This window comes from Corylus avellana, chromosome 7 (genome assembly GCF_965113065.1).
Source record: "Corylus avellana chromosome 7, dhCorAvel1.hap1.2, whole genome shotgun sequence".
Taxonomy (NCBI): domain Eukaryota; kingdom Viridiplantae; phylum Streptophyta; class Magnoliopsida; order Fagales; family Betulaceae; genus Corylus; species Corylus avellana.
This window is the reverse complement of record NC_142496.1, coordinates 28,177,530-28,191,083: the sequence shown is the minus strand read 5'-3', so window position 1 is coordinate 28,191,083 and position 13,554 is coordinate 28,177,530. Positions and strand designations below refer to the sequence as shown.

Below are 13,554 nucleotides of genomic sequence, written 5' to 3'. Positions count from 1 at the left end.
AGAGTATAGCAAACGTGTCCCTTCAGTGAATCTAAAAGCCGAATGGCTCTTGCAATCCCTCAAAACTATCCCGATGAGCTGAGTCAATTTGACCAATATTAATGTCACCTTTGGAACTTGGGGGGAATATTCCAGCGATCTACTATAAAACTCCTTGGAAAAAACAAAAGCCAAGAAAAAAGACAAATATGGAAGAAAAGAAAATCAAAACTCTCAATTCTCAAATCTTAGATACAAAGACGTGTGTGACACCTGTAGTCAACATCATTTATCAATATTTTATTAGTAATTAATGTCTCCTTGCAATTCTGAGAGGCCTTCAAGTAGGTTTTACTGAGGATTTCTTGCAATTACTTGTTTGATTGCTATTTGCTGGGCATGCAAATGTTTGGAAAAGTATATATCTAGTTTTTAAGGCATTTTAGTACACTGTATTAATCGTTGATATACTATGCTCCCATTTTTTATTTCATTGATCATTTTTATTGCTTCAACATACTATTAATATAGTGGATAAATGGATATGCGCACACACATTCTTTTTCTCTATTTATTGTATTAAACTGATGTAACAATGCTATAAGCCCTTGGATTAGGCCTTATTAAAAATAAAAATAAAAGTCAAAAGTTGATAGGCAATTGAGTACTTCTACGTCAGTTCAATCGAATGAGATTATGAGAGTAATATGCAACATTACTCTTTATGCTATTTATAAAAGCATAAAGTTTTTTTTCAACTTAATCTATTGAACGGTCACATCTCTTATATGCATTTTGAATACATATTTGTTTAATAGATTGAATTAAAAGAAGTTCTCTAACCCAATTTAAAAGAAATTTGCCAATATTCAATTGCCAATGTATTTCCTTTTGCATTTTTTTTTTTAATTTGTTCTAAGAATGAAGCATGAAAATTGAGGGCGGTATCTCTTTGCCAACTTTGACTTTAAAAATTCCATAATATATATATACATTTTTGGGTTTGAAAGGACCCAATGGGCTAAACTATACATAAAGAGCTATGTTGACTCACTTAATTTTCAATTACGTTTACTTTGTTATAATTGTTACAAGTAATCTAATCATCTCATTAATTACGTACCCATCTTCATCATAAAATTAGAAAAATACTAAAAGCAATCTAAAATCAAAGGAAATAGATTTTTGCTCCTTCAGTCAATGATTATCTTCTTCGGATCTCGATCTGAGTTATTTTTAACTTGAAAGAGTTAGAGCAGATCCATTTCACTTGAAATAGAGCGGATTCATTTCACGATTCGAATTATATTTTACAAATCTAATAAATGGCGACATTTTCCACATACGACTGAGTCAGCTCCTTAAAAGGATTCCAACTCATTCAAAGTCATCCTTGAATAAAAGAATCCGCATGAAATATCCACAATCGCAATGAGCCCATTATCGACGGTAAGCTAATTTCTTCTTTTGACAAGTACATGAGCTAATTTCTTTCATCAGGGCTGACGAATATAGCTTGAGAGTAATATTTAAAGCCAAAAATTGAGTCCCTAAAGGCCAGCAAGTCGTCCAAGTTCACTCATGAATCTTTCTCCCAACTCCCTTGATTATAGTGTATGGATCCTTTAATTATAATATTAGCACGTACAATTACAAACCCTAAATTCAATTCTTTCTTTTGGCAAGTAGAAACCCTAGAATTGAGCCCATTATAATATATTGATTTCCTAGGAATTGAGCCTTCCAATCCTGAGATGAAGCTGATAGCATTTGACCAATCCTGTTTCTTCTTTCTAATTGTAACTTTATAGGAGAAAGCTTCATTCAGTTCCTAGACGCCAATTTGGTTAAATACATTCATGAATGCTTTTTTTAACAAATACAACAGTTATTAGTTAAATTTTTTATTTTTTGTTTTACGTTCACAAAGACAAAAATATTAACCAATAATAATAAAAATCACATTTATTTCACTTTAGAACACATTTTTAAATTAAAAACAAAAAAATAATATAAAAAACACATTAACAAACAAAGTCGCTATTATTATTATTTTTTTTTTCCAAACAAACAAGAGAAAAATGGGTTACATGATGAAACAAACACAAAGAGGGAGGACACCCCAACAACAATGCTCAAAAAGTAAAATGCAGTACAAATACAAGAACAAATTCAGGATCCAGTCCAAAATGACCAAACAGCAGGCAATGATGATTGCTAATGGTGCCAAAAGAACCATAAGCAAACCGAGTCTATTCTAGGGCCGCACAGAGTGGTTCAAATTGCAAAGAAACTCCGTGAAGAGTACGTTGCAATAAAAGCAACAACAAACAAAGTCGTCGCTATTGGTGTGTGTGTATATATCCACTAATTATAATATTTAGAATTTAGGTTTAAGAGCATTGGATATTTTTATATGAAAACTGACACTTTTTTTTTTTTTTTTTTTTTTTAATATTTTGATAAGGAAAGGTGAGAGAATATTAAGGAACATATTCCATATGATCGTAAATTATTGGTTTTTTTTTTGGGTGCAATGGCTCAGTTGACGCAACTCGGATCTCCCCATTAACCAAGCACCGACCCATCAAATTGGGGAAAAGGGAAGTCCGATCAAACCATTTTGTCATTAGTCTCCAAGGGACGCCAGCTCGTCTAAATTCATCCATGAATTGTTTTGCAACCATGCGTCTATACCAAATGCATTTCTTACATCAACCTAAACATATTTGTTCACTTTCATGAAAGGGGTGAAAACCACCCCTTTTTTTATTTTTTTTTATTTTCGAAGAAAGGTGACTTGAATGGTTCGGGTGCGATGAACTATCATTATTACATGTAATACAAGTAATTTATGTAAGGGAGAACTTGGACCTCACTTGATCAAACAAGTATTTGGAGAATCCGAGTAGGTGTCTCAACAAGTGGAGCCCAAATACTCTCTCACAGAAGCTGCTTATATTGCATGCAATATAGATAGCTCATTGCACCCTATCGAGATTCAGATGACTCAATATTAAGTGCAACAACTATGAGCATTCCATTTATTATTGTTACTATTATTTCTTTGGATTAATGTTTGTGTAACAAATGAAATATAATAGCCTTATATTCTCTAATACAATGTCAAAAGATTTAGTTATATGCAAATATGAGTTGGCATAAAAATAAATGTTGGTTGTCGCCCTCAAAATGCCTTAAATGAAGGTTGTTGGGGCGACCATTTGTTTTGTAAAATCAAGAATTTTATTTCAAACCTTAATTCTGTCATGTATTCCTCATTTCAATTAAATATTTTACACTTCTATACAAGATCATGATCAAGTGCTTCTATGGATTGCTTGAAATTGCTTCCATAGGTAACTATTGGAAACTCACGATTTACCTGCTGCTAGATAAATGCTAATTCACATAATTGGATCTCGGAATATTATCATCTTCATTTCATTTCAAGTGAAACGAAAAGGATCAATTTCATGATCAAAATTTTGTTTTGTTGCATCCAACGATATACATAGTGCCATGTCATACAAGTGACTATGGAAAAACTATCTGCATACTAAAAAGAAAGGAGACAAAGGATTTGGTATGTATATAGTTTGAATAAAGAGTAGTTTCATTTATACCCCCAAAAATATAAAGACGCACTAAGGGAGATCGGAAGGTGCCAGGACTTCTAGCGGTACACCAGGAGTAGGCTCTAATACCTGAGCATCTGGTAGTTCCTTTGACAATAGCTCCTGCATTAATAACCCGTTAAATTCTCAGTTGACTCTCACATTTGCAGGATAAACACGTCTAATAGTGCATAGCTATAAGCAAAACACAATAAATAAGAAAATAGGAGAGAAATTACTGCAATAATCAAATTTTGCGGCTGCATTTTTTTGGTAAGTAATATTAAAGCTTGGGGGGGAGGGGGGGAATAAGCATTCTCAACCAATCACAAAAAAATCAGCAATTTAAAAATTAATTACCACACACAATGTCACCAAAATTAATCAAACACACAAATTTCAGTGACGAAATGGAAACTTTTTTTAAGAACTCTTAAAATAAAACCATAGCCAAACTCAAGAAACTCATCCACTATAGAAAAATCAAATTACACACTCCTAAAAAGGAGTCGCACAAATAAAACAGGAAGTCCAGAATTGGATAGAAATTTGGGCAAAGACAACTTTGAAACTCTGATAAATGGCATTAACTCTCAACTTTCACCAACTTGGCAAGCTTATCAATCATCTAGGAACACGAACTTGGCAAGCTTATCAATCATTTGGGAAGTCATATATACAACCACAAAGCACGCTTTGAAAAGAGGTTAGAAAAAGTTTCCATTGCTATTATGTCCAGGGCACCATAAAAGGTTTTTTTTTTTTTTTTTTTTTTTTTTAAAAAGAAGCAATAATATTGTTTAAAAGCACATACTACACTACACTGGTATAGTTCACCAAATTAAGAAAATGATTACCTTGGTACTGTGCAAGAATTTAAAAAGGGGAAGGCTATGCCAGTAACATTCACCTCATAGTATATGCATTACTTTTATGGTGAAATCAATACCATATGATGGATCTCTGTGATTTTCCATACGATATACATGTATATTAAAAAGAAATTATGCATGTGAGTCATCTGTTCTTCAACATGAGTAAAAGAATGCAGACCTTAAATGATTCTAATGTTCCCTCAGCTTGTATTATACTAGCAAGAAGCCCTTTGCTATCAAGGTCCCCATTTTTCATTGGCACGATGAACCTACAAAATAAGGGAAAAAAGCCAATAAAAAAGGTTAATCACTAAAAGCTTATGATTTATAGCTGCCACCAAAGTTTAAGCAATTATTGTGTACTTGGCATGCAGAACCCTTGCAAGTTGAACTGCTTCTTCTTGTCCTGAAACCAAAGTAAATTTGGGCAAAAGCTGCTTTATGACTGGTGTGATGACAATGTCAGCCCTTTCCTTTTCCAGAAAATTCTTGTTGTATACACAGTGGGGTTCATAGTAAAGAGTCAGTTGGCCCTGCGGATAATTGACAAGATACCTGGCCACAAAGTACAACAAAGATACAAACTTCTAGTAAAAGATCCACATAGTTAAGGTTAGAAACCGTATTAGAGGAAAGGGCATACATATAAAAAAGTTACAATTTCTTTGCAATCAAATCCAGAAGGTGTAACATTTGCATTCACAATGTCAAACTAAAGCACGACAAACTTTACCCATTCTCAGGTCGCTGCCACGGAGGACCTAGAACTGGTCCTGCAGTGGCCTGAACTCCAACTTTAGAACCATTTCTTGCTTCAATGACAGAGCTCTGACCAGGTTCTAGGTATGTGACCTGAAAAATTCTGAAACTAAGTTTGGAAGTGAAATGGAAATGCTTTGATGGATCAACACAGGAGCATGTACAACAGGAATGTTTATCCCATACTTTAGTACAACGTATTAAATATAAATTCACATTCAGACAATGTTGAAATAATCATGGTTAATGTTAATTTGGTCGGTGACTATGCTGTAAAAACAATTTTGGTATAACATTTGAACAAAATTTGGTCCACCATCTAAGTGTCATGTGTGATCAGCAAACTGGAAGATGACTTCTGATTAGAGGAGGACAAGGAACTCAAGCACAGACAAAAACCAAAGGCCACAAGTATAACCATCATCTCCGTAAGAAACACAATCATATATCCTAGAGAAGAACTGCAAATGTTGGGCGACAAGGTATGGCTCCTGTAATTGTTGCATACTAATAGCAAAAGATGGCAACTGAAACCAAATCAAGGGACACACCTAGCCTCTGACTCACTTGGGAAGAGAAGGCACAGACACACACGTTCAGCAGGCAAGTGCATGCACATATTCATACATGGAAAGAAAGAGAGAAAATATCACAGGCACTTCTAGATGGGAAGAATGGTTGAGTACCTTATCAATAGCATGCAATTTGCCTTACGAGTACCAATAAATATCAGTCTCTCGAAACTCCAATGGGGATTTCTGAATGGGAGCTGGTAAATGTATTTGCTTGGTAAAAATTTGTTCTCCCTATACTGATGTCCAAAATCCACTGGCATGGTAAGAAGGATCTTTCCATTTACCATCAGGAAGGATATTCTATGGCATAAAATACACAGACAGTCACTTTGCTTAAAATTAAAATTGCCTAATCGCTTATGACTTTCATTGGCCAAGTTTCCTGTGAAAATAGCTGGAAACATTTTGGAAGAAGATGAAAGAGAATGGACCTAGAAAGTTTTCAGGGTCTTCATCTTTAACATGAAAAGGAAATCAAGAAACAAACCAAAATACTGCCACAGGGAACACTAGTTTTGTTTGGACCTTTTGCCTACAGTCACAGGCAGAGGGCACAGAATACAATGGCTGCCTCTTTCTGAACACTGATCCCCAATACACCCCTTGAATGGGACTACACACAATAACCCTATAACAGAGAAAACAAAGCCCAATGCTACTGGGTCAGCTACAAGACAGCGCAATGAAACCTCAAGAATAGCAGTAAGCCTAACTCTGCATAGCACGCTGATGCTGTGGCTTCGGTAAGTTTAACAAATATAACCTAGAATCATTAAGCCAATGTCCATGTGCTAATTTCTCTTAGGGCATCCACGAAGAATGTTCAATTCTTCACACAAAAATTAAACAAAATATGAATGAATATTGGAGAAACAACCAGCATTCAGCTGGCAAAAAGACCAAGATTGGATATATACATACATTTCTAAATAGAGGATCCAGCAGTGGCTTAGCATTGGGAGTTGCTATGACTCTAAGGTTTGGGGACTTTTCAGATAGCGGCTTCAAGGTCTTCAAATGGCAGTGATCATCAAGGCTTTGTGTAATCAGTAAGCAATCGATTTCAGGAAGATCACTAAGCTGCACTAAGTTGCATACCAATCAGAACAAGCTCATCAATGCGCACAACAATTCTACAAAGAGAAAAGAGGACAACATATACATAACTGAAGGCACACACCAGGTACTAACTATTAAAAAAATACCTGGAAATTCTTCAAAAACTTCTTGGCAGCATCATAAAGCCAGGGAATTCCAAAATCCAAATTACCCACCAAGATTGGATCTACCAGTATTTTCAACCCGGCAACCTCCCACAACCAACTATTCCCCTAAACAGAAAAAACAAATCTACATGTATATGTTAGCAGAACCTCTAAATGGAGCAAATTTATGGAAGGCCCAGATCAAGAAAACCAAAACCCACCTCTAAGTAAGTGAGTTTGAACACTCCAGTGCCAGAAGAACTCGACCCAACTGCGTTCTCTTCAGAAACCACAGCAGAAACAGCCCTACTCAGCCTGCAATTAAGCGTCACTGCTTCCACAGCTCTCAGTATAAACTATAAAGCTACACACGCATATCAGAGAAGAGAGAGAGAGGGACCTTGGGGTAGAAAGCTTCAATGTCTTGGAACTTGCACAAATCGGACTGCTCACAGTTGAGATGAAACGGATGTGTGAAACTGGGGATAAGGGTGGTTTTCTGGTTCTACATGGATTGCACAAGCTGTGAACACAGTTGCACTGAACAACGGCCATGGTAGTTAATCGTCCGAGTCTTCCCGCGAAGGAGAGTGAAAGTGTCTTTGGGATATTTTAATCACCCAAGATTCCTCACCATGCATACCCAATTTTTTTTGTTTACTTGAATAGATTTTGATTTTGCCACTTGGAACATGCTGACCCACTAGTTCAATGTGCTGGATTGAGGTTTCTGGCACTTCCTTGGAGACCTGCAATTCTAATCATCTAATAAACCGTTCATTCATTCAAAATGAACGGTCTAATTTAGCCGCATAAGATATAATAAATAAATAAAATAAGAAAAGTGACGGTAAAACCACCTATTAAGGTTGGCCATCCATTAAGTAATACAGCTAGAATTTATTGTTCTGTCACTTTTGTGTTTCTCTAAATGATATAGCTTTTAAAATTATTATTGAATTTGTGATTGATTACTATTAGACTTTGATCAAATGATGATTTTAAAAGTCACTTCATTTTTAGAGTGACACAAGGACGACTTTTAAAATTTCTCTTTATTAAGAGCATAACCAACTATCATTTTCCCTTTTAAGAGATAATAGGATTGGTCGATCACTCTCTTGAGGTTTGGGAATGGTCGATCACTTATTGAACCTTTGATTACCTCAAAAGTTCAACTCGAGTGAAGCGGAGGAGATTCCAACCACTGCCTCAATAAGTATCTTAAGCCACCTTGTTACCTATATTTTACTTATTTTGTAATTTTTTTTTTAAAGGCTTATGTGATTAAATCCAAATTGTTCATTTTGAAAATTGTTAGGAATTGCAGGGAGTCGGGGACCTCAGTCCCAATGAGGCAATGAGCCCATATTTCTGTTATCTATCCTTTCGGCTTTTTCTGTTTCTCGAACTAGAGTTGCTTTGACATTGCTAGTTTTCCAATAACATTTTGCTCTATCCCAAGGGACGGAGCATTGGGAGAGCGATAATCATGCAAAATAGGCTTTGTTGCTAAAATAATGCTAGAAAGAAGATTCACTGTCTTTTTCTCTCAAAATTAAGACAGATTTTTAAAATTACTACTAAATTAATGGAACTATAAATTGCGTGTCAGTTTTGTTATTCCTCCAATGGATCATTGAGTGTCTGGTTGAAAAGATTGCGTAACTTTTTGCGATGGGTTTGTATCCTTACACATGGTATGGATTCGATGGCTGAAATTGAAATTGATTCAATATTGGGAAATTCAGAAGGAAATAACCATCTAAGAAATATCAACGTTTCAACATCGCTTAATCACCGTATATCACTATAATTGAAAATAAAAATCTTTTGAAAACAAAGTTGATTGTAAGAATGTTTATAATGTGTTAGATAAGGAAAGTATATTTTACTAGATAAAATAATAGAATGAATCAATTTAAAAAGGTAAAAAGCTGCTTCTCCCTTTTGTTGTCTCTTTTCAAAATAAAAATATTAACAAACAATCTAAAAAAAAAAAAAAACACTTAAAACTACTCTCATGCCTCACATCAAAACACTTTCAAACAAAAAATATTAACAAACAAAATTTGCTGTCAGAAACCCCGCGCGTGAAATCCCTTCTAATAGCCAATGATGGTTTCATCATCTGCCACACAATTTTTAACAGATTCTATTCTTCAAAAACCATAATACATCAACAGTTGCAATTTGCATAGTCTTAGTCCATACAACTCCATGACCAAGCAAAGCCTTAGACCTCAGCCCCTCTTTCAATGAACAGAGACTCGAAAGAACATGTTAACAGAATTAGAATGAGAAAGCCGAGAAGCTTGATAGGCTTCAACAGGGAACAAAGACAAGTATGTGTATAGAGTAATGCTGCATACCACATTCCTATTCTGCTAGCGTGGCAATTCTAACCAACCCATGAATTAATTTTCGTTAAAAAAAAAAAATCCAAGAGATGGTTAGGACTGCCACGTCATTGTGTGATAGTTCAGGTACAAATGTGGCATATGGCATTACCCATTTGTATCACTTACTCTGTACATTTATATCTTGAAAGCAAGTTCTCTCTCCCATCTTTTGGGGCGGTACGGTATAATGCTCACAATTTTATTACCTTGGGGTAATGGCAACTCATCGCCCGAAGGGATCTTCTCATGCCAGACGAATTCATTCTCATACTCGAATTTCCTGAGCATTGCAGAAGCATCATCAATTTCCTTTCTGAACACTGATTTCCATAATTCTTCCCCTGGCATCGATTTTTTGGCATTGATCAGTGCTTGACCAAGAACTCCAACTGCAACCCCAACTTGGCCAGCAATCTTCAGACTTTCAGCAAGATATTTTTGACTTCTTAACTCATGTAATGATTTCCAAGACAATATAAATTCCTGCACAGACCAGAAAGAGTATCCATGAGAATCTATTAACTAGATAGTGAAAAATATTACACATAGTCTCCGCATCCATAAGAGGAGAAAGATCACACATATTGCTGTCTGCGTAAAAGGTTCTCTAATGTGTTTGTGTGCTCTAAATATAAGACCATGTGAATTCCACCTACAAAGCCAAGAAGTTTGTGTCTGAAAAGCATAAAGAGACTGCTCTGCCCCAGTTACTTTAGTAACAAGATTATGAAAATAAAGCACTGCTACTTTCATATGGATGATTAATACTATCTTCTTATTGGCTTCAAGTATGGGTTCAGCAATCAAGAAACAAAATCAGCACATTCAAAAAACTGTAAATTAAAAAAAATAAAACTCTCCCCTGATTGGCTTCAAGTATTGATCCAGCAATCAAGAAACAGAATCAGCACATTCTTAACAACTGAAAAACTAAAAATATTGAAAATATTAGAATCGTCCCCCATGTGCAGATCAGAGCTTGTAATATGGTCAACAACTAAATGGGGCTTTTAGTAATAATAAAATTCACGCAACAATATGTACCAAAGAGACGGATAAATCACCTAATAAATAAACAAGCTTGTAAGAAATGATGACTGAACATTACAGTCATTCTCATAAAATGAAATATATGCGATAATTTGAAGAATACTTTGCAGACTTATTTCATGGCACTGGAGTACCAATTTATCAGGTAGAAAATTCATTGCCAATGACGGTCTAGAGATTGTTATGGCATGATAGAACAGATACCAAGACCATCAACTTCCAATTTACACGTAACAAAGTTTAATGACAACAAACACCATGTATATAGGAAAAGCTATCCCTGCTTTCCATGGTTTTACTGCTTCCATATGCCAATGTTAACCCCTTTTTTTTGTTTATAAGTGCAAATGTTAACCTTCAAAGTTCTCCTTATATCCTACTAAAAGATACGGAATCTAGTATAATGCTTTAGGAATTGTGTAACCAGAGTCGGTGTAAAAGCGATAAGTGTCAATCAGTGAAGACACACAATGACAAAGAGAATGCCAAATGGCGCCAGTAATATTCTATTTTAACCCACAAGGTACAGATCAAAACAAATCCAAACAAAAGTTGTTATCATAAAGTTCAAGTTTAAGCACTCCATGTTATCATAATTTAACCATTTCTTGTTCTGGCTCATTCAATTCATAAACATCAACCCATTTGTCCAAGACTCAATATCCTTGCTCTCTTTCTTGCAAATCCAAAAGAATAGCACCCAGAGAATTCAAATCTAGGATATCTATATAATACCAACTGTTCATATGGTCTATCATTTACTTCAAATTTTACATGTTTCAGTATGGATAGTTCCTGTCTTTATAATTGTGTTAAGACTTTGGTGGAAAACAGATAGCTTATAGTTACTTTGGACATTGCCACTCTGCCACAGTTCCTTCTGATATTAATCACAAGGTAAGGAAGCTAATTCTTTTTTGATCATCTTATTTATTTATTTGTCTGAGCCAGGTGCGGAAGACCATCTGAAAAATTAAGCTAATTAAAAACTTCTTCAACTGTGACACAAAAAGCACATAACCAATTTTCTGCCAAACCAAAACTAAATATAGCCAAGAAAACCGCTCAATATACATTCGTACCACAAAGCGTAATGAAATATCTCTGTACTCTCTAGTTGCTGTATTTAGAACGCCATCAGCTTCATCAAGTAACTGCATAACACCATGGTGCAACTTTGCCAAGAGGCCTATAGCAGTGCCTTTTTCTTCAGCCTTCCTTATAGTTACTGCCTATTAAAATTGTACAAGAAATTTCCATCAATGATTCTCTGATGGATATCCAACAAGGCAAACAATAAGTGACAACGGAATCACTAACCTGGGCCTCTGCCAAACATATGAGGCTCATGACAGTGGACACAGATGAGATAGCTTCCAGTGGCCTGTCTGCAGGCAATGCAGGCAATAAAGAGGGGAGAACCTCATTAGCTAGATGATGATAAACTCCGGCAGCTTCTCTGAAGAAGGTGGCAGATTGCACCAAATCTATGACAATGAAAGTAAAGGAAATAATTAAAATACTATAAACTGTACAAGTGTAACTGCAATAATAAGGTGAACAAATTATTGCATACCAGTTGGCAGAACTTCCAAAGCCCTCTCTCGAAGGATTGCACCATAAAGAAAAAGGGTCATACCAAGCTCAAACCGCAAGTTATCAATTTGATAAAATTTTGGACCCCTAAGGTTAAAGAAAGAGGATGAGCTCAACACACTAATCCATCGTATCTTCAGATCCGAAGTCCACCGTACCATCCGGCCATTGCTACTAATCAAATCCGTATGGAAAATCAAATTTTCCAGTAAAGGCAGATACTCTTCTAGCTTTTGAAGGTCCTGATGCGTTTAAAAAATAAATAAACAAACAAGTAAAATACAAAAAGTAGCAACCCACATATCTCTAGCAGAGACTAATTGATTGGTCATCGCGTGCAAATCAAGCGAACAAATATAGAGTAAACAACACTAAATCACACAAAATACATCAGGTAACATTACCCCATTGCCTTAGAGTCTAGGAAAATGGCTTAATAGACCTACGACAACATTAACATGCAATCACAATAGAAGGGATTTGGTTCCAAAATACCATTTCAACCAAAATGGAAGTTTATTATCATGTAACGCAGGGTCATTGAAAACGCCAACAAAACCATCAAAAGCATTCATTCAAAAAATCAAGTAGCGACACGAAAATGTTTCGAATACTATGTGCACAAATTACTGAACAGAATTTACCTGCTGAAGGTGAGATGTCAACCCTCCAGACATTTCTCTCGCAATAGCATCCGTAATGGAGCTGCTCTCATTGATGGAATCCTCGATCACTCTCCGCTTGGAGCTCAGCTCCTTCATTTGCTCAAGCGTTGCCGAGTCACGCGCAGCATACACCTCCTCAAACACAATCTGTAACCATTCATTCAAACAAATCCTAATCAACCATTCGTTTTTACCAACACTCACAATCACCACAATTCAATCTACCTTCTTAGTTTTCAGCTTCATCGGGTCCGGAAAACGCAGCATCATCTTTCTCAGGCTGACCTTCGCGTACGGAACGCCAAACGGTCTCTGAGGATCCGATTTTCTTTCTCCGCTTCCCGAATTTCACTTGGAATCGGTGAATCCAGACACAGGAAATCAAATTCCAGCGCTGTGAAACTACGAATTCCACAAGAGTTCCAACTCGGAAAAAGTTTGTGACCAATCCAAACAGCAAACGGAAACTTGTGAATTCTGAGCCCGAATACGGTTCCACTTCTGTGAGTATATCAACATCATTATTATTTTTTAATTATTATCATTTGTGTTTTTTTTGAATTTCGTGTCGTTTTCAACAACTTGCTTCTTCGTCGTTGCCGCTTCCTTCTTCACTAAGGTTAACCAGGATTCAGGAAGAGGGATAGATAGATCAATATGGGCCCGGCGGGCCGGGCCGGGCCATGTCGATGAATATTTTTTAAAAAGTAATGGTATATGCAACATTTTATTCTACAACCATCAAAAAATGCTAAAACACAATTCCTAATTAATCTTTGATTTTTTTTTTTTTTTTACAATGACTTATTTAATAAGTTCTTGGATTATCAT

At 35.8% G+C, this 13,554-nt stretch overlaps 2 protein-coding genes across 3 annotated transcripts; both read right to left on the bottom strand.

The window, feature by feature from the left end:
• Window positions 1-3,385: 3,385 nt before the first annotated feature.
• Window positions 3,386-7,743, bottom strand: LOC132185816 (Metallo-hydrolase/oxidoreductase superfamily protein). Its single transcript, XM_059599607.2, has 8 exons — window positions 7,411-7,743; window positions 7,232-7,325; window positions 7,011-7,136; window positions 6,727-6,885; window positions 5,205-5,323; window positions 4,835-5,026; window positions 4,650-4,740; window positions 3,386-3,719 (listed from the first exon to the last, which is right to left on the bottom strand). Exons 1-8 carry the CDS (start codon window positions 7,563-7,565, stop codon window positions 3,627-3,629), a joined length of 1,029 nt encoding a protein of 342 aa, XP_059455590.2. The 5' UTR covers window positions 7,566-7,743; the 3' UTR covers window positions 3,386-3,626.
• A 1,299-nt stretch (window positions 7,744-9,042) lies between these two features.
• On the bottom strand, window positions 9,043-13,317 carry LOC132184389 (Endosomal targeting BRO1-like domain-containing protein). 2 transcript variants are annotated; one of them, XM_088518327.1, is made up of 6 exons: window positions 12,949-13,317; window positions 12,703-12,870; window positions 12,039-12,300; window positions 11,783-11,850; window positions 11,545-11,694; window positions 9,043-9,895 (listed from the first exon to the last, which is right to left on the bottom strand). In XM_088518327.1, exons 1-6 carry the CDS (start codon window positions 12,991-12,993, stop codon window positions 9,548-9,550), a joined length of 1,041 nt encoding a protein of 346 aa, XP_088374453.1. In that variant the 5' UTR covers window positions 12,994-13,317; the 3' UTR covers window positions 9,043-9,547. The 2 variants fall into 2 exon arrangements, with proteins under 2 accessions (XP_088374453.1, XP_059453996.2); XM_059598013.2 differs by having other exon boundaries at window positions 9,045-9,895; window positions 11,783-11,949.
• Window positions 13,318-13,554: the final 237 nt, after the last annotated feature.

Excerpts from the sequence above, each read along its gene's own strand:
- LOC132184389 (XM_059598013.2), bottom strand. The coding sequence starts at position 12,993 with ATGATGCTGCGTTTTCCGGACCCGATGAAGCTGAAAACTAAGAAG. Across the intron at positions 12,301-12,702 it reads TGACATCTCACCTTCAGCAG|GACCTTCAAAAGCTAGAAGA; the intron begins GTAAATTCTGTT and ends TAAACGCATCAG. Across the intron at positions 11,950-12,038 it reads TTTGGAAGTTCTGCCAACTG|ATTTGGTGCAATCTGCCACC; the intron begins GTATGCAATAAT and ends TCATTGTCATAG.
- LOC132185816 (XM_059599607.2), bottom strand. The coding sequence starts at position 7,565 with ATGGCCGTTGTTCAGTGCAACTGTGTTCACAGCTTGTGCAATCCATGT. Across the intron at positions 7,326-7,410 it reads TTGAAGCTTTCTACCCCAAG|GCTGAGTAGGGCTGTTTCTG; the intron begins GTCCCTCTCTCT and ends GCTTAATTGCAG. Across the intron at positions 3,720-4,649 it reads GAACATTAGAATCATTTAAG|GAGCTATTGTCAAAGGAACT; the intron begins GTCTGCATTCTT and ends TTATTAATGCAG.